The sequence below is a fragment of the Harpia harpyja genome, chromosome 6, assembly GCF_026419915.1.
Source record: "Harpia harpyja isolate bHarHar1 chromosome 6, bHarHar1 primary haplotype, whole genome shotgun sequence".
Taxonomy (NCBI): Eukaryota; Metazoa; Chordata; class Aves; order Accipitriformes; family Accipitridae; genus Harpia; species Harpia harpyja.
The window spans coordinates 23,579,249-23,596,383 of record NC_068945.1 but is presented as its reverse complement, the minus strand read 5'-3'; the positions used below and the strand labels follow the sequence as shown (position 1 = coordinate 23,596,383).

The 17,135-nt window shown below is 43.5% G+C and overlaps 1 protein-coding gene across 1 annotated transcript in view; it reads right to left on the bottom strand.

The window, feature by feature from the left end:
- The window catches only part of STAB2 (stabilin 2), an 88,794-nt gene that overhangs the window by 20,910 nt on the left and 50,749 nt on the right, over nucleotides 1-17,135 (bottom strand). The window contains exons 35-50 of the mRNA XM_052789692.1: nucleotides 16,751-16,876; nucleotides 15,315-15,371; nucleotides 14,004-14,099; nucleotides 13,383-13,578; nucleotides 12,750-12,845; nucleotides 11,738-11,783; nucleotides 10,190-10,266; nucleotides 8,547-8,672; nucleotides 7,931-8,004; nucleotides 6,057-6,128; nucleotides 3,287-3,406; nucleotides 2,768-2,815; nucleotides 1,535-1,618; nucleotides 1,288-1,434; nucleotides 761-886; nucleotides 360-419 (exon numbers count right to left, since the gene is read on the bottom strand). Of these exons, the coding sequence (XP_052645652.1) occupies nucleotides 360-419; nucleotides 761-886; nucleotides 1,288-1,434; nucleotides 1,535-1,618; nucleotides 2,768-2,815; nucleotides 3,287-3,406; nucleotides 6,057-6,128; nucleotides 7,931-8,004; nucleotides 8,547-8,672; nucleotides 10,190-10,266; nucleotides 11,738-11,783; nucleotides 12,750-12,845; nucleotides 13,383-13,578; nucleotides 14,004-14,099; nucleotides 15,315-15,371; nucleotides 16,751-16,876 (1,551 nt within the window). The remainder of the gene's footprint in view (nucleotides 1-359; nucleotides 420-760; nucleotides 887-1,287; nucleotides 1,435-1,534; nucleotides 1,619-2,767; nucleotides 2,816-3,286; nucleotides 3,407-6,056; nucleotides 6,129-7,930; nucleotides 8,005-8,546; nucleotides 8,673-10,189; nucleotides 10,267-11,737; nucleotides 11,784-12,749; nucleotides 12,846-13,382; nucleotides 13,579-14,003; nucleotides 14,100-15,314; nucleotides 15,372-16,750; nucleotides 16,877-17,135) is intronic.

Genomic DNA, 17,135 nt, shown 5'->3' with positions numbered 1-17,135 from the left:
ACATGGCCAAATTCTCAGAATTGCTCCATCACCCAGGGCTGCCCACCGACAACCAGGCTGACGGCCCAACTTTGGGCTCAGAAAATCATATCTGGGTCAAAGCTTGGCCGTGTAATTTGGTATATGGTAGGACAGAGCTGAGTGGGGAGGGGAAAGGTGGCTGTGGGTCTGCCTGACATCCCCCCCACCTCTGCGGGAGAGGGACCACATGGTGACCAGGGTTGTGTATGGTGTCGTGAGCCCTTTGGCTCCACTGAACACCATCCTGCCAGTGATGCCACGTGCCGTGTCTGTGCTCTTGTATTTAAGAGACGTGTTTAAAACCTTTGCCCAATTACTGCTGTGCCTTGTGTCCTTACCTCTAGCAAACTGCTGAACAGGATGTATCCATGTTTGGCTGCAACCATTTTAAGGCTTTCCTATGAAGAAAGGCATATTCAGTAACTTATCTAATAAATATGTTATATGGGTATTTAAAAAGCAGATATTGGCTTGCTTTACCCTGTAAGTCACTTTTGGTTATGAAATCAATGCCACTGTAAAAACCCTGTGCAGAAGTCCTCTTATACTGTTCTTGGTATAACTGTAATTCCTGAATGAATTTTAAATATAACATTTAACTTATTCAGCAGTGTCAAATGATGTTTGTATAAGGTCTTTTCAGTATCACTGGGGGTTTTTTGTGACTTACATGATCTACATATCTAACAGTAACTGTGGAAAAGCCCCTGGGTTGAGAATGGCAATGAGCTGCACATACCTTCTTAAGGGGGAAATCCTGCATATGTGAGGGGACCAGAATTTGGTTTATGACATGGATCACGCCATTTGTGCCAACAGCATCACGGAGTATAATTTCAGCTTTGTTGTTCAAAACCAGTGAGTTCTGGAAAGGCAACAAAAACACGTTTTCTGCGGAACCTTGTGGGTGGGTGAGGCTGATGCCAAATTTCTTTGATATGGTGAGCCCAGACCATCCTTTCTTTGCAGCAAACAGTAGCTTCAGTTTTAATAAATTGCCCTTTGCTTTTTCAAACTCTCGTCATGCTCATAAAGCCAGAGTCTGAGGATAAAATAACTGGTGTCAAAGCAAGGGTTGTACAACTCCACTCTTAGCATAGCAGATAAGTGCTGAACACTTCAGCTGAATGGGCAACCTTCTTTTAATGCTATTTATTTATCTTTGTGCATCAGAGGAGGAAAGGGAACCATTTAGGTTTTTTAAAAAAGCTGAATGAAAGTGGACTGTTTTATTATTCTGTCTCCTGCCTCTTCATTCTCTGTTACCTGCGAGTAGCTGATGTGTATCGGGTCCCCATGGAGAGAGGTGATGTTGGTGACTGTTATCAGGTCGCTATACAACAGACTGGCACAACCCACCATATGGTACCGGAGGACTTGAGCCATCACTCCTTTGGCAACCCAGTCCTTGACCTGCAGCAAAAAGTGGAGGAGTTGAGAAGCAGTTGAGCAAGGCATCTGAATCCAAAAACTCACGGCCGGCTCCCCAAAAACTTCTGGCCTTCTTACTTACTCGTGGGTCACTGTTTAGTATGTCTGTGCGAGGTACAAACAGGGTGAAAGGGCCAGGGCCTGCAATATCTCTGATAGACAAGGCCTGCCAAATTTAAGAAGACAAAGCAGTAATGAGTCATTAACGCACACATCACGCAGCGATGGGGACAGCCCTGCTCAGCGGGAAGTGGTGCCCGCAGCCCTGCTGCTGTTGCACGTTGGGTTCCCTTCCCTGCAATGCAAGGGTGAGAGAAACTCTTGTATGGGGTGGACTTTCCTTCCCAGCCCTGTCTGTCACCACTGCCCACGGGTATCAAATGGAAGACTGCGGCTTATCACCAAGTCTCCGTTTCCTCTGCAATAATGAACAGGAGAAGAGGGAAAGCTCTCAACACGAAGTGTAGGGAGGGTGGAGGATGGCGATCCCCTCCTGGTCAAGGGAAGATGAATAAACCCTTTCATCTCGATATAGTCGAGAGTGGATATATGCATGTGTTTGTACATGCATTTAGGTGATACATGGTTGCTTGTACCTAGGAGTAGGTTAATTACTGTTAGAGGGACAAAAGGACCTGGGGTATTGCTGGCACTTTGCAATGACCACTGACGAACTAAAATAGGAAGAGAGCTCTGCTAAAGTGGGAGGAAGCAATTAGTTTACCGTGGTAGCGCAAGTGAAGCTGGAATATGAGTCTCTGGACTAGCAGGCCAGTGTACGGGTTTGTGCTGCCCTGAGTCTCAGGGTAAATGGAGAATTACTACTGCTGGTCTCCAAAAAGCAGTGAGAACTGGCGGTGTGCGTTGACTGTCTAGCAACACCCAGCAGCATCCTGTGACATATCCAAGAGGCAACTGAAAACAGCATCGCAGTTTGGAAACGCAGCAGGGCTAGGAGAGGAGTGGTATTTGCTCACATCAGAATTCATGAGAGATGTGCTGGAAGATCTCGGACTGGGTGAAAGCTTCAGTTTTATGCCTGGTCTGGGGGCCCTACTTTTCCCTGGAATCTTAGTCTTTGTTATTAATTCTCTAGAGGTTTTCATGACGGTTAATAGTTTAAACTAGAGCATCTCTGGTATTAGTGGCTGGTGATCCAAATCCACTTCCAATTAAGTTGAAGGATGTTGATACAGGCCAGATTCATGCCTGCTCCCTGCCTCCTCCTTGAGGCGAAAAAAAACCAAAGAGGGACCCCCCCCCCCCCCAAAAAAAAAAAAAAAAAGAAAAAAAAGAGTACTTTACTTTTTCTTACCTCTAAGTGGAAATAAAACCTGGATGTGTTGGAGTCCCTGAGAAGTTCCTGCAACCAAGAACAAGACCTTGTAACAGTGCTGCAAACATGGGGCAACATCTGTGGAGTATAAACAAATGCAGCACTTGGAAAATAAAGAGGACTTCTGGCTTGGAATAAATGCTGCCCATCTGCATTGCTCCTGTTCTTTTCTTACATTGCTTTATCAAAGAACAGGCTGCTTTGATACCTAAAAATACTAGTATTAACTCCCTAGTACTGCAGTCATAATGACTATCCATTAGTTGTAGTTTTTGTGTTTTTTTGTTTTGTTTGGTTTTTTTTTTTTTTGAGGCAAGTAAGATTATTTTACAGTGTGCTGTTCCTATTCCTGGTTTCTTGGATTGGGATTATTTCCAATTCTGCAGTAGACCTACCAATTTGTTCAAGGAAAAAATTGGCATATTTCAAGAGACAACCACTGTATTAAATAACTATCTGAAGAAAAATAAGGGACAGCAAACATGTGCAGCACTTTACCTGGAAGATGTTGCCTCGGCACTTAAATCCATCTCCAATGTAGTTATGTTTGCAGGTGCAGGTCCTTTCTGTAAGCTCAGTGTCATTACAGGTGGCAAATTCACTGCAGCCTCCATTATTCTTGTAAGATCAAAATTTAAAATATTCAATTCCTTCATTGCCAGGTGTGCAGGACAATTCTAGTTCACCACTTTTTTCCCCGATGTATATAGCTTAGAAAGACTTAATCCCGACAGCTTTTTGAAACAAGATCTTACTGGAACTTCTGGCAGTATATACTTTCTTGCAAACAATAAAGAGCATTTAAGGTTCATAAGAAATAACTCATTTTATGCAGAGGATGTAGTTTTGATTACCTCCTTATATCTTCAGCTCATGGTGTTATAAGGATCCAAAAGATTTCCAGGCAGGTTTCATTCTGGACCTTGGGAATGAGTCTTAGCCGCTCTGCTGAGGCAGCATTGACTTCCACTGAAGGGAACTATAGCTGTAAATCACTTTTATGGTGCTAGGAGCCTGGATTTCTGGAGGAGCATTAGCGCAGGGCTGCCTGGTGACCCACCACACGTGCTCTCCTCTAAAACATCTCCTGTCTGCCCTCGGGTGCGCTACCGGTGTGACCTAAGGCTCGGAGCAGCGATGATGCACCTCACCCGGCCGCCTGCCCCCGGGAAGCTCTCTGTGCCGGCGGGAGACATTCCCCATCCAGGAGCAGTGTGCTGGGGTTCAGAGCTCTGTCTGGTCACCAGTGGGTGCTCCCCAGCTAGCGCCTCAGTTTGCAAATAAGTTTCTATCCTGGATTTGAGAGCAAATCGGGAAAAATGGAGAAGCTATCTTGTTTTCTTTCCGTGTGCTTGTTTCATTGGTGTCCTTTCTGTTGCTGGTCATCTCGGGGATCCTTTCCCGTGGGCCGTGAGTGGGAGCAGAAGCTCCTTTGGGAGCTGCCAGTGGGGCCTGACTTGATAGGTTGTAGTGAGTAGAGGGTCTGGGTGCTTTTGCTATTTATTTGGCTAGCTTTAGGGGACTGTTGGCAATCTTGGGTTTATTGTAGCTTCGCATGAAGCTTTGCCACACAGAGGTTTGCCAAAGGGAAGCCAGATTAGCCTGGTTTGACAGTAACAGTTTTCAAGACTATCTTTTTTTAATACATATATAATCAGCCAATTGGAAGCAAAGTTGCTGGAACAAGGCATAGGAAAAGGCAAAAGCATACAAAATCATAGGAAGCAGTAGATCATAACTTTGAGCTCTCCTCCCTCCAGCTTCTGTTTCTGCCCTTGCTCTTTCATCTCTGCAGCCTTTCAAGGTTAGAGAAACTCTGCTGACAGGCCGGGCCCAGAGGGTGAGAATTATTGTCGCTGCGCTCGGAGCACAAAGGATTAATGTGCACGCGAGAGTGGATATGTCCCTGGTGCAGCTTGCCAAGAAGCAGAGTGATGTGGCTGGTGCAGAGAGCCATGTTGCTTGCAAATATGCGACTTGCAGCATGAGTTGGCTCGTGTGAAACAAATGTGGCTGATTCTCAGCCTGCGGTGATAAGTGAGGGACAAAATGAGGAATGCAGTGGGAAGCCCTGTGCTGTGTGTTGTGGAGGAAAAGAAGGGAAATGGTTGGTATGAAGAATGCTTTTTTTTTTTTTCTTTTAGCCTTGCCATCAGCACAGGCTTCCATTCTCCCCTCTCCCCTCCTCTGTTTCACTATTCCCTAAGCCGCCTCTGCGGCAGCTTGCAGCGTTGCTATCCTGTACTACGCATCCACAGGGATGTGTTTGGGATGCAGCCTTTGCTCGGCCGTAGGGGCTGTGCTGTTTGACTTGCCCCGTGGGAGTTCTGCCCTTGGTGAACCTGCAGGCTGGGACCTCCGCTGGGAACCTCTGCTCCAGAGAGCCCAGGCCCTTGAGCACCTCTTTGCCCCAACATGGATTTCACTGGTTATCACCCAGCAATGTGAGGACTTGTTACTCTGATTAGGCTAAGAAAAACTTCAGACTGAGAAGGGGATGTGTACGCTGACACATGATAATTTCTCATGTTCAGGCTGCACAGATGCGGTCCCAAACCGCACCAGAGGACTTAATGACAGGAAAATACTAAAAATAGGTGTTTTCATCTACCGTAGACTGTTCTATTTGGTTCCCAATCACTTGTCTCCCAGAACAGCTAGAACTGGCCCCTGAGCATCCACAACCTGAACTGTAGATTTTTTTTTTTTTTTTTGTCATTACAGGTACCGTGTAGTAGATCACACTTCTCTCTCATCATTTGAACCAAGCTATTTAATTGTCTTGCCTAGAAACTGCATTTTTTTTAATAGTAATTGAAATGTTGGTAAGCCCTCTGTGTCCCAAACACAAATTCAGATAGTGTTTTTTTATATGAACTCTAGCAATGACAGAAAATTTGCTGAGAAGACATGACTTATGTTTTACCACTACAGACTAGGGGCTGTTTCTCTAGATCTGATTTGAAGTGTGTGGTGTGTTTTTTTTTTTGTTTTTTTTTTTTTCTTTTTTTTTTAAGACTCAGTGATGAGTCCAGGCCCTCACTTGTGTTATGTCCAGGCTGTGGTCCAGGAAGAGCCCTTACTGCACACTTAGTTTCTAAAATAGCGACAGCACTAACGCATGTACTGAACCAAGCACATTTAAAAATTAGCTAAGTTAAGGTAAGTTGATTCTGGGCATACCTGACTTAGTTTTGAATGCATACAAAATCCAGAAGTGTAATGATTATAACAAGACCTTAAATACTCTCTTTAAATGGATACTTACTTGTGAACACAGACTGATATATGTGCATCTTTTACCATCTCCAGAGTACCCCTTCAAGCAATTACATACTGCCTACAAAGCAAAACCAGAAAATGCATATACATGGAAAGATATTTGATTTTTTTCATCACACTTATATTTAATTTACTTTTTTGCCAGATTATTTCATAGTGATATGGTGTGCAATTTATTAAACTAAAAGTACATCATCTCTCCTGCAGCAGTTTCTTAGCCAGCATGAGCAACCATGGACTGAGATTGAGGAATAACAATTTCCAAGAGGCTCAGTCTGCCCTTTCCCTGCCTATTCATCTCTCCTCTGCTGTCCTGGTCATTTGAAATGACCCCTTTGACATCTGTGCTTGCTTGTCTTGCTGGCAAAACAGGCTAAACCCCTAATTTGTTTCCCTCATTTTGTTTGCATAGATTGGTATTCCCCTCTCTTCTGTTCCCTTCCCCTATTTTTTTTTAAGTGATGAAACAGATCTTAAAAACACACTTGGAATTGTGTCCTGATGTTACTGGCAGCTTCCCATGCAGCGGTAACGCATTTGACATGTCACGATTACTCTGGTTTGCACTTGCAGTTATCACAAAGTTGAAAAATTAACATGGTGCAAAGAAATTACTTATCTTCCTCTCCAATTTGCTGTTTAACGGTTCTCAATTTAGAATGTAGGGGATTGAAAATTCAAGGAGATTTCTGCAGCAGAAATAAAACTGCAAGGCAGTGTAATAGCAGTGTTTTATGTACTTGGGTGACTGAAAGCCCTACAGAAAGCAGACGCATTTCTGTCCTTTAAGTTTGGCTCTACAGCGCTGGGATTTTGTAGTGGTTATTATTTCTCTGATGCTAACTATATTCCGATGGGTAAGGAAGTAGAAATAATCATGTTGTAGGTACTACTTCTATCCCCAGTGAGGGTGTATGGAAGAAAATAGCCATCACCTGTCTTGTCTAGAGGGATGGGGAAGGAGTTAAGTGGCTCTGTGCTCCCACCAGAAATGTACTGACTTGCAAATGAGTCAAGGCAAAGAGTTAATTGATCGGTATTGGTACAAAGGGCTGACTGGGTTATTGCCCCTCCTGTCCCTGGACAACTGGAAGGCAAGAGGTGGCCTCTCATTCCTGGTCACTGTTTCCTGCGTTGCTCCTGAAGAAATACTGTTGTGCAGCACTTGCGGGAGGATTACAGTCCTGCCAATAGCCAATATGAAAGTATAGAGGGATGATAAGAAGTGCTGCAATCAGGGTGTTCAGCTTCTGAAACTGTTCCAAAAATAGAAATGCTAATCTGTGTCACTTGATTGCCTGCGCCAATTTGTTTCTCCTTTCCCCCTTTGTCCTTTTATACTTCTTTTTCTTTGGAGAGTATGTGGTACTTCTGCATGGGAGACACAGAACAGCGGAGGAGTGAGTGGGTGCCAGTATGCTGTAACTCCTACATGAGAACTATGATTCAGGCCACTTTGTTTCCTTGTGAATACATTTGAGCTATGCTGGGAGAAGGGCTGGTCTGAAATGGAATTCTTCCGTGGACAGTTTCTGTAACAGTGAAAGAAATGTTATCTGGCAATACTTTCAAACTGACAGGTTTTCACATCAAAACCTCCCAAAGGAGAAAAACAACTGCTTGAAACAGCAAAATGCTGCTTTCCTCTGCAGTTTTAGATTTGTTTTACTGAAATTAATTTTTTTCATGTTTGTCCACACTCCCCCTCAAATAGCTTTTTGAGGGAAGCATATACTCTTCAGAATTTTTGTTATGAAATCCACTTTTCCATTTAAAAACAAAGTTGAGATGGGGAAATCTTCCTTTACCCACTGTAAACAGTTGGCCAGTCTTATTTACCTGCACTGACAAAGTACTCACTTGATTGGGTCCAGTCTGTGTGCACTCTGCATTTCTATCGCATCCACCGTTGCTCTCCAGGCAAGGGTTGATTTCTTTATAAAAGAGAAACAGTGTAATGGGGGGGAAGTGACTTCTGAAAACCCAGGAAGGGAGAATTTTAAGTAGAGCGTACTAGGAATGCAGATTTATGACAGCTGTGAATCAATGAAACTCATTCCCTTAGCTACTTAATACCTCAGTCTAGGTCTTGCAGTTGTCTTGGTGAAGGCTAATACCCTGCTGTCAACGTTTCTAAAACCATACCTGGGCGAGGTATGGTACAACAGTGCCTAAAAGTCTTTAAGTTGGCAGTGATCAGAGGAGCATGTGTGTATCAAGCTGCTGAAGATGGGTTGATCTCTGTTGAGAGGCAGATCTTTATTAAGAAGCTTTGGTGTCACACCACACTGCTGTAGTTGCATGGTTTGCCAAGTAGTATCAACCACATGGCAGGTAGAGATGCTTTTGGCATCAGGGTCTATAGTATCAGGAAACTGCATTTTGGGCCATAGTGGAAGAAGGATCTTCCATCTACAGGAAAACTCACTCCTGTAGTTTTCCTCCGTGTGATATATAAGACATTGCAAATGCTTACCGATGCAGACTATTCCATCTCCGGTGTACCCAGCGTTGCAGACACATGCTCTATTGCCAGGCGTTGTTCTTCTGCACTCTGCCTTGGCAGAACAGCCACCGTTGCTGGTCTTGCAAGCGTCGATAGCTGAACAGTGACAACAACCCAGATTAAACTGATGTGCTTAAATGGCTTTTTGCTTTTTTAGGTTAAGCTGTCTCTATGTTTTAAAGGGATTTGCTAACATTTTCTGAACACAGAATCTTTCTGATTTAAGAGGCCATAGACTTCATTAGTACCAAATATTTATTACATCTTATTGATTACAAGAGGGGAAAGCTGAGAAGATGCCTCTAGTCTGGAAGGTAAGGATTCATCAAGGACTGACTTTCTGTAACTTTCAGTTTTCCAATTCTGCCTATTCCAACCGAGCACCGAAAAGGCACTTTCACGTTCTCTGGATTAAAAGACCATTTGAAGCTTTCCCTTAGCTTGCGTCTTTCTGCACACAGATCATATGCCTTCTCTTGCAGGATGCCTAGAGTGTAATACCACCCAGTCCTCCTGTGACAAAAAGTCCTGGTTGTTATTCAGACGGATACTCCTGCCATTTCTCCAACTTTGGATGAGTCAGAGGCTTGCAAATTGAGTTTGCTTGGGTTACCCTGAGAGCAGGGAGGGAGCCTTTTCTGATCTTCAGTGTGAATCAAATCAGCCCAAACATTGCTTTAATTTTTGCCTCAAATGACCCCAAATTGCTGTTTCAGCAGCTGTAACAGCCAGACTGGGGAGATGACTTGTCCTGTAACTGGTTTTGCCCTGGAATCCTGTACAGGGGAATAAGGGAGAGTGCAGAGCCACTGTGGGTGACCTGTGTCACCCTGCTCTTCCTGCACATGGGGAATTTCCCACCAGTAGATTACAATGGATTTAGTTGATTTGTGCCAGAAGAGAAAATGAAAGCAGCTGGAGTAGGAGTGCTAAAATCTTGGATTAGGACCCTGCTAGCCATTGTGGGTAGACAAATATGTTTCTGTTCCCAAAAGCATTAGTATTTTAATCGGTTAAGGATTAAGTAAAACAACTGTAAAATTAATTACAATCACTGTAGCTGGAAGCAGACTATTTTGTAAGTCTGGATATCCCAGACCTTTGGAGGGATGCCTAGGATAAACTGCTATTGTCCCTTTCTGAGGATCTCTCAGAACTCTCTGGTCTAAAGAAGTTGATTTTACCACCCTAGAAATCTGTGCAAGTTCAGAAAGCTGAGGAAATGGTAGGACTATACAGCTTCCAATAGCTGGAAGTGCTATTGTACCCTGAATTGGCCTCTCTTTGCTGGGAAAAGGAGTAAAAGTCATAATCTGAGTTTCATTACTCTGCAAACAATGGGGCCTGGGTTGTGCACGGCATGTTCCCTTTTCTCTGGTCTCCCTTAGCACAGTGCCTTGCAACTTGGAGATTTTGAGCCCTTTGTCTGATAGGAACCTGCACCTATTAAGCTTTTGCTCGTTTTGAGGAAACTGGCAGCAATCCCTGTTTTTTAACTGGTGCATAGGGAAGTGCTCATCTCTCACCAGCTCCACTGTGACCACAGAGTGCTTCAAGCATGTTTTGTTTTGTTTTGTTTTTTTTCCAAAAGGGAAAAAACAAAGTCCACTTGCCTGTGCAGAACGTCCCGTTCCCCTCAAACCCAGCTGCACACTCGCAATAGGCAGTGCCGTTTGATAGGAGAAGGCAGCTGAAGAAGTAAAAGGAGGGAGACGACATTTAAAAAAGAAAAAAGTAGTCAGGTCTTCTGTACAGCCTTTGTTTTTGTCCATTGTTCTGAAGGTATGATGCATAGAAATAACAAGGTGTTTAACCATCTAGTGTGACGTAGTTACAGCCATAAAAATGAACCTAGTTGGACCAAGCTTTCCAAATGCATTATGGATGTATTGTATTAAAAATGCACGCTTTGGTAATCAAGTGTCCTATTTTCTCGTGCAGAACTCCAGAATTTTCATGCCTGCTTACCCCAAAACTGTGCCAAAATGTTTGTTTGGGTGCACGCAATTTATTGAGGGATGCAGCAGAATGGATGCCCAGGGGTGGGAGCCAGGTGTCTGAGTCCTCTGGGTTCAAGTTTGCCCTTCTGTATGCAAGTGTGGGTTTACTGCCCCGTGAGCTCTGTATAATACAGGGATTGCTCCCTGATGTCACCCAGGGACAATGTCACAACACAGCCAGTGTGATCCCGTCCTTTCCTGCCATGCCTGCGCCTATCCTTACACCTACAGGGGTACGGCAGTGGATGGATAAGGCTTAGGGGAAGAACAGTCATCTTCTCCTTTCAGAAACACAGCCTTGACGTCAGCATGTGTGGGATCCCCCTGCGCAAATTAAAGAGTGGAGTTTTGCCAAAAAGCCTGGTAGAATCACTGCTGTGAATGGCAGTTCACAAACACATGGGGGAGAGAATGATCTACATCTGGGGAAAAAGGGGGTTTGCCCTTCTGGTTTCTCTGCTCCTATGGAGGAGCTGTGGCTGAAAATGAGGAGTCTTTCCAGCCACCTTGCCTTATTTTCTAAATATCTTGGGTAATGTAAATCTTGCTTCTGGTCAATGATGGTGGGTGGGTATGCTTCAGTAAATGACTCAATGGGGGTGACTTGCTCCTTTGAAAACTAGTTAGTGTCCCAGTATTGGTGCTGGACAGCCGAGAGCTTATTTTTTTTGTTTTATATTTTGATGCAAAGAGGAGGGCTGTTTCTTGCCAAATGCAGGTCTCTTTGAAGTCCCTAGTGCCGATGGCATTTCTCAATTATGTGTGTCGCGGTAGATGGGCCAAATAGGCGGAGCAGATAAAGCCCACCTCAGAAACCAACCGTTGTGATCAGTCTTGCCCTAGCGTCCTGTTTTCTTTAGTGCTGCAGGCTCCGTTTCTTTGTATACTACGTAGTAGGATGTCTCACTTTTTTTTTTCTTCTCCCCCTGCCCCCCCCCCATCCCATTTGTTTCCCCCTTTAACATGCACGTTTTAAACTTTTTGACCTCTTCACCAAATATGTTACATTAACATTGCTTTTTATCTCTGTGGCAGAAAACATGAGGATTATCCATGCTGCTGAGAAGCCTTCATAAAGAGCAAGGTGGCCTATGCTTTTTGCCTTGCAAGAGATCCCCTTTTTCTCCCCCTCTCCTCCACATAAGTGGATTTCATACATACTTGGCACTGGTATGGCATGAGGCGTTACATGCGTCGTCTTTGATTTCTGCAATAGGAAGAAAAAACCAAAGAAACTGGCATTAGAAACTTTGGGGTCAACATCCTTCTAGTTTCCCAGTCTTTTGTTCCCACCATGCAGAGCTGGAGTCTGTTACGAGCTGTGCACCAGGCAACCCTGCTCTTAGTCTGTGTAGAGACTCCATCTGTAGAGATCAGTGGGTACCACTGAAATTCAGTTGTGAAGAAGAGGCATGTCAGTCAGAAAAACATTTCACCTGTTGTCATGTATCTGTATTTAGTCTGGTGAGTTTTGCACATTTTTAGTTTAATTATATAAGTGTAGGTTTTCTAAAGGAACTGAAATTTGCTCAGATATAGCAACTATAGCAACTCTATTATGTTCATTTCATTACTATTTTTTCCCTGAGCAAATTTAAAAACTGATATTGAATGTTATTATTAATGTGCTTGTACCATTTTTTATTTTATAATATTATACATAGAGTTCTGAAATAACTATTTAATACATTTAAATTATGTTTAACTAAAATATAATTTTATTGGATATAGGAGCTGTATTAAACCAACACAAAATGATTTATTTGCTAATGAATTTTTATTGTATTAGCAAGAACATAATTTAATATCCAGAGTTGTATAGCTAAATTAACTTAGTGAAGCACCTGAGAGGCTTTTGATCCAAGGATCAAAATGTGCTAGGTAACTCTGGTCTGCAAAATATAAAGCCTTAACAAATTCTTTTGGGACAGATACAGGATGACACAAGTAGAGAATTAGCTAAGTAAGGCATTTAAGTCTCATGAGCGGTATCTCAGCTGGCTCTCTGTTAATACGGTGATTAGTTGCCGTAGCACAGGATTGTCACCTGTATTTCACTGCATGTGGGAAGCTGCTGGATATCTGCTAGTGCACTGGGATCTGATCACTGCTGTAGTTCTGGCATTTCCCAAAATGCTCGCTTCTTGCCGCAGAAAAAAGAGGGGACACTTACTGGTCTCGCACATCACCCCTCTCCAGCCAACATCGCATTCACAGGAGCCGTCCCCGTCGATCCCGCTGCTGCATTTCCCATGGACGCAAGCGCACGCTGCGGGGAGAGATGGAGGAAACCCCTGGGCAGGGTCGCAGCACGTGCAGCAAGGCGGCGAGGGGAAGGAAGGGCAGGAGGGATGGCCCAGACAGCTTCTGCTGACGGCACCTTCTGCTCTAGGCTATTTCAAGAAATGCTTTGGCTTATGCCTATTGGCTTCAACCTACAGAATAAATCTAAATTCAGGATATGCTTATCTTTCCTCTATTCCCAAATACAGGGACTGAAACTGTATTTAAATGGAAAAGCATTCGTGAAAAAGCAGTGCTAAAGAGGATTATTCTCCCTGGATGCTGTTCTGAGGCTGTAGTGTGCCAGAGTAGGAGGCACCGTCTCCAAACAGGGGAGTAGAGAGAAAACACCATAGTGGGGAAAGAAAAGCGGTTAATGATGTTTTTAAGACTGGCCTATTACCCTGAGAGTGAAGTACCTTTCCCGGATCTAGAACGGACACGGTTAGAAGATCCGAGGGGAAGGTTTTGACATCTGACAAGACTAGCGAAGGTGCCTGTGTGGTTCGAGGGCGCTCAGTACCTTGATCGCAGTTGCGGCCGTATTTGCCTTCGACGCAGCTTTCGCAGGCTGTACCGACAAACCCCTCTCCGCACTCGCAGGTGCCGGTGCCGTTGATGCCGTCCAGGCAGACGCCGTTTCCAAAGCAGGCGTTCCCTGTTTTTCCCGGGCAGGGCTGGCACTGCTGCCCGAAGAAACCTGCGCAGCACTCCCTGGTCTGGAAACCAAGAAATGCCAGGCCGAGGGTCAAGACCAGGGTAGCAAGCGTGGCAGCAAGCACGTGGCTGCCGGGTATTGTCTCTTGGGATGGCTGCCGGTGGGAGGTGAACTACAGATCTGGATTTTTAGCAGCGTTTCAGCTCTGCTGGTCTCTGGCCACGCTCCTTACTGTGCCGGGGCTCAGGCATGCATGGGGTTACCCTTCCAAAACCTGTGCTCCCTCTGCACTGCATCAGCTCCCAGCCCTTCCTATGCTGCAGCCATCAGCAGCCTTTAACCTTCCAATCTCTGCTGCATCCAGAATAAAAGGCCTATAAGTATATTGTCAGGGACTGCCTTGAAGTGCTGCGTGTATTTAGTGGGGATTATGAGGAGGGTGATGGGGGTTCCTGGCTTTTACTGTGACAGAAACGGTGTACTCACAATGATGGTTTTAGCACACTTTGGCTGGCACCCGATCTGGATGGTGTACGTTCTCATGTTGTTTTCTGAGAGGATGCAGTATTTCTTTTCCCCTGCCTGAGCAAAAATTGGAGAAAGAGCTGCACTTCTGAGTAATATTGATCAGCTAGTTTCAAATGTTTTAAAAAAATGGGACATTAACTTTATGCATGCTGTGCACTGACTCACACATTCACAATGAAAATGAAGGAAATACTTTTAGAAATAAAAATGCATTAGCTAAGTGATTTCTGCTAGTGAACATATGATCAATTTAACTCAGTGCCCTGTGGCATTTTAAAGATGTGTCTAATACTGCCTTTGCTCAGATTTGAACAGAATTTTTTTCTGAAGTTTGACAAACATTTATTTTTTTTCTGACACATTTCCTGTTCTTCCTAATTCTTTTTGGAAAGCTGAAAGCCAAAGTTCTGCAAAAACAGCTGTTGAAATGTTATCTTGCAGGTCTGGACACAGTTGGGAAAGATTGCTTGCTGAAGAAGACTTGCTGCTTCATTGTACACTTGTTAGAAGATTGAGATAAGCATCCTGCTGCTCGTTGTCAAGGAAATGTTAATATTTTGGGGTTTTACTCACGAGCACTTCAGTTTGGCTTTGCCAGCCAATTACTTTAATGAGGCAGATGGGACTTGATCCGCTTTGGAATCCTATTACTGACATAATTAATTAAAAAATAAATGTATAAAGGAAAATACGCTTCTATAATCACAGTAGAGGGGCATTGCCAGAGAAATTTAGATGCCAAGAAACTCTAGGTCTTATCATGGTTGACAGGGACCTGCTAACTGTCTGCAGTTCTCCTGTGTTGGACCTAAGCATCCAAAGTATCTATAGTCTCCAAGTCTCCTTGTGACCATAACTCACAGCATATCGTTGGGCCCAGGCTGAGTTTGCCCTTCTGTACATCTCTGATTTGAAGGGCTAAAAGCTGCTTCTGTAACTCCTCCTGTAGCAAGCATACTCCAGACCATGCTCAAGTCCCTCGGTTTTGCATGGTAGAGGTAACCTTTGCAGTTAGAGGAGGCTTCACATGTCCTAGTGCATACTAGAAACCGGTCTTTCAGGATAAAATGACCATTAAGCTGCTTTTGATTCTGCTCCCTTGCTCTCAGGGTGGATCAAGTCTATTGACTGCAAGTAATGCATGTAGTAGGCTGAAGTAACTACGATAACTTTTGTTGAAACTGAGGCAATTATATTAAAACCAGGTTTGAATGCATCTATGCTTAGTTTTGATTAAAAAAAAATTAGCATTAATGATAAAATACTTACTATTTCTTTTGTTCCTGGGGGACAGCTTGATGGCTGCGAACAAATTCTGCACTTTTCCTTAAGCAACACAAATGGGAGGTAGTTAGTAGACTGTTTAGAGCTCCAGACAGGTTGTTTAATAGAAAATGCATAGTTTGCAGCTATATTTCTAAACCTAGCCCTCAGGGTGCATAATCAGGATAATCCTTTTGGTAAAGGTGGTGAGGGTAGCTGGACTGCTCAGCAAGGAAGAACATCCCTACCAGTGGGTCTGTAGGGACACCCCATGGGAAGCCTTCTCCCAAGGGGAAGGAGAAGGAAAGCTCTTTTGGATATTTCTCTTTGCTCTTCTAAAGCAATGCTTCCCAAAGGCCTCCCCATCAAAAGCACAATAAGAGGCAAATCTTGAACGTGGACACAGTTTGTCTGTGGTGCGCAGGCAGCTTGGAAATGGAAAACTCACTGTATGTCCTGTCCTATATATGTGTGTGTGTGTGACTTATTTGCACGTTTAAGGTCAATTTCTGCAAAATGCTTAGATACGTGTTGTACCTAGTACACAATGTTTAATATTATTCTTGTACAGCTAACTATGCCCTTACTTTTAGCAGGGCTTAAAGGAATGTTTAAGTATGTTGCTGCATTTGAACGTAGCAGTGAAAATAATTTTCCATGGGAAAACAAAGGACCACGTGCAAAGAACCTGACTGAGCAAAGCTGGGGAAAGACTTGAGTGAAATATACTCAAATATGGGACTGTATTCCGAGGAAAAGAATTAAGCTACAGAAGTTCATGCCTGTTAAATTTGCTTTAACTGAAGCACAAGTGTTACTTTGTCTTCCTTGACTAGTTTGTTGCATGCCCCATAAACAGGGACATAAGCTGCATGTTTGCTGTCCTGTTTGACTCACTTGGGAGAAAAGACAAAGGGAACATTTGTCCGACAGTTTGAGGAAACCACATCTTATTTTTTAGAGGAATGTAAAACCATTTGTATTTCGTATGTAAAAGGAACTAAACAGGGAGAATGCTTTACTCGGAGGGCAGGAGGAGTTCATGTGTATGGGCAGTGGTAATCTATACCTGGAATGAAAAGAAACATTTTTCCTCACTAAAAATATTTTATTTTCCTTTTTTTTTTTTCTTTTTTTGCTTTCTGTTTGCTTTATAAACAAGTGGTCTGGCTAAGAAGATGCATTAGAATAGTGCATTGCTATAATTTTCTGACGATTACAGCTCAGAAATTGCTTATTCCTGTGCTACTCTAATTATATTTTACCCAGGCCATCAGTACACCGATTGCAGCATCAAAGCAGTCATAATAGATGCTAAAACTCTGGTAGGAATATCCTTTGCTGAAAATGCATGCATTCCTTACTGGGAAATAGTGTCATGTATTCTGTACATTTTAGCTGTGTTTGGGCCTTTAAACATCTATATGAACAGAACCACTTACGGTGATCACGGTATCATTAAGATCACATCTGTTCTTCTGGATTTCCAGGACTTTTCCCAATCCATGAATAATTCCTTTATCTGTTGCAACATTTGTATAACTTATAGGAGCATCATTTATGAATAGCTGCAAAAGAAATGCAATCAGTTAGAAAGCAGCAGAGCTGTTTGGTAGCTATATGGTAACTAGAGCAGTAGCAAGTGAAAGGAGGAGCAATGTACAAGGGAAAACCGAAGAATGTAGTTAACTTCAAGCACTTGCTCACATCCCAGTTGCTGCATTTAAGAGCTTCACTGGACTGGAGGGCATGAGATGTCATGCAGCCTGTTGACGTTTCTTAGCAATAGGATTTGGCAGAGCAGCTTTTTCCACCGTGGGGTGTAAA